The 2557-nt window shown below is 49.9% G+C and overlaps 1 protein-coding gene across 1 annotated transcript; it reads right to left on the bottom strand.

Moving 5' to 3' along the window:
• Positions 1–1229: 1229 nt before the first annotated feature.
• On the bottom strand, positions 1230–2132 carry LOC119400553 (tigger transposable element-derived protein 6). The gene has a single exon (XM_037667613.1). The coding sequence runs from the start codon at positions 2130–2132 to the stop codon at positions 1230–1232; it is 903 nt and encodes a 300-aa protein (XP_037523541.1).
• Between the last annotated feature and the right edge of the window lie 425 nt (positions 2133–2557).

The raw sequence follows: 2557 nt of genomic DNA, 5'->3' as shown, positions 1-2557 counted from the left end.
ACGGTGCAAATATGGGCGGCTATTTCCAGGCAGCGCCAAGCGCTTACGCAGCATACGATTCACCACGGCGATCATCGTTACCGAACACTGCACACAACACACGAACAAAGCTTTTCGTGGAATTCAAAAAATAGGGATGAACGGCCCTAAAGTCAGCTTGCGAGAGCGCGATCTCATTGACGATGCTGATGGATTGTCCCGAACAGCGGAGGTGGCCATTTTAGGTCCGTAAGCACGGAAGAACACGCTTTTAGGGGCGAAGCATCTTAGGGTCTCGGCGTGTCGACGTGCATCGTCGTCTGCTGTCGTCATGGTCCATTTGCTTGAGCGCGAGAGGGCGCCACAGCCTCAGCGCTTGCCGTGGGGCTGTGGTGAGAGAGAGCGAACGGCGCGCCTTGACTATGGAAACGTTCTTTCTGCAATGAACGCTGAACTACCAGGTCGCAAGGAACGAGAACACGCCCTCGCCCATGAAAGACAACGCCGACGCAGGCAGCGGCACAACCGTTCATCGGCCTCCGTATATATAGGCACTGGATCTTGACCTGCAATGTAGTGCCGGTGGGAAATTACTCTTGTGCGTAGTTGAACAACAAGGATTCCTAGCGTTCACGTTAACTACAAGCGGACTACGGGGTCACTGTGTCTAATCTTCCTTCTGTGTCTCATTGCACATTAGCAGTAATTTTGCTGTGGGAAACACCGGTGCACACTGTATGCTTCACTCCTCCACAGGTCTCCCGTTAGTGGAGCTGATACACCCTTCCCTACATGATTCGCCCCTCCCCAAATTTTTATTCCTCTCGTGAGCGCGGCGCGAAGGTAGTGGGTCGCGAATGAATATAAAGGAAAAAAATGCTAGACAACTTTGAGCAAAAGTTAATAACAGTAGTTATATTTTTAAACCTGCGCAAGGCGTTTGATTCAGTAGCCCATGATATATTAAAAAGAAAATTGCATTATTACGGTATAAGAGGAGTTGAGTTGGGCTTACTCAGTAACTACCTAAATAATCGCTAGCAATTCACGTAGCATAGACTGCTTGTAACGTAGGTCGCGGGAGCCGCGAAAATCCGCATTATAAGCGGTACCGCACTATAACCAAAACGTCACTTTAAAAGCTTATTCATATGCAGGTACTATTGTAAACTCACCTTTAATAAGTTTTTGACAAGGCGACACGCAATAAGGCATTGGAATGCACACTAAAACGAACAAAAATTTATTTTTCAATGGAAAAATGCCGTGATCTTTGTCTGGCGCCGAGCCTTCACTGCATTGTGCACCATTTCGTCTTCAACGGCGATGATATGCTGGAGAGCTTTCTCGCTCAAGTTCTGCGCGCAGAACAACTTAAGCTTACTGACATAATCCAGAGCATCCCTGGATGAAAGTTCTGGTGTGCGGTCCTCCTCATCGGTATCGTCGTCCGATACCTCGTCACCGCGATCCTGCACAGCTGCCACGATTGCCTCGTCCGTGTCTGCTTGTTCGCAGACAATGTCGTCACAGTCGTCGTTCACGAAGCCTTCGAAGGTGTCGTCCTGACCAACAATGTTGTTTCTCATTAGGTCCGACCACACATCATCCACGTCGACGGCTTCGTCGTCATCGTCGCTCGTTGTATCCCGATCGCCTACTGCGGTGTTGCGAACGAACCCAGCCTTAGCGAAACACTTGGCGATGGTCGATGGTTTTATCTGCCACCAAGATGCCGTGACCATGTCAATGGCGTTACGCAGATGAACCTTCATTGGTTGATCTCGCTGAATGTTTATCAGCAGCCTCTCGCATATGCGCCTTTTATAATGCGCCTTCACTGCCGCGATCACGCCTTGGTCCATTGGCTGGCTCTTGGCAGTCGTATTTGTGGGCAAGAATTTGAGGCTTACCGCCTTCAGCTTCAAATTTACATGATGCGCACTGCAGTTGTCAAGGACCAAGACGACTTGCCGCTTTTCTGACATCATGTCTTCATCAAATTTTTGAAGCCAGTTCGCAAACAGATCCCGTGTCATCCAAGACTTGCTGTTTGCTTTGTATGTGACTGGAAGGCACTCCCTTTTTTTGAAGCAGCGCGGCCGCGCCGACCTCCCAATCACAAACAAGCACCTCTTGTCGCTGCCATCCATATTGGCGCAGAAGAGAACGGTAAAACACTCCTTCGAAGCCTTTCTACCGGAGCAACGCTCGTGGGGCAGTGCGAGAGTTCGGTTTGGAACGAGATTATAAAATACACCAGCCTCGTCCGCATTGTATATGTCCCTCTCGGCGTACTTAGACAGCATGGTCTCCATGTTTACATTGAGCCACGCCTGAACAGCCGAGTCATCGACTGCTGCACTCTCCCCGGAGATAACACGACAGCGCTGAATCCACCCGTTTAACGGGTTGAAGCCATCGATTCCCAGTAAGGTGGACCGCTCACAGGCACATTTTGGGCTCGCACCTCGCAAAACCACTTGTACAAAGCGGCGTCCACGTCTTCATATTTTGAAACACGAATCCGCTTTCTTGCGTGTGATCCAGCATCCCCTTGAAGCTGCTGTTGCACCTT

Source organism: Rhipicephalus sanguineus, chromosome 7 (assembly GCF_013339695.2).
Source record: "Rhipicephalus sanguineus isolate Rsan-2018 chromosome 7, BIME_Rsan_1.4, whole genome shotgun sequence".
In the NCBI taxonomy this organism is placed as follows: Eukaryota; Metazoa; Arthropoda; class Arachnida; order Ixodida; family Ixodidae; genus Rhipicephalus; species Rhipicephalus sanguineus.
This window is presented reverse-complemented; position numbering and strand designations above follow the sequence as displayed.

What these genes read in the sequence shown, in the direction of transcription:
- LOC119400553 (XM_037667613.1), bottom strand. Translation starts at nt 2,132, where the DNA reads ATGGATGGCAGCGACAAGAGGTGCTTGTTTGTGATTGGGAGGTCGGCG.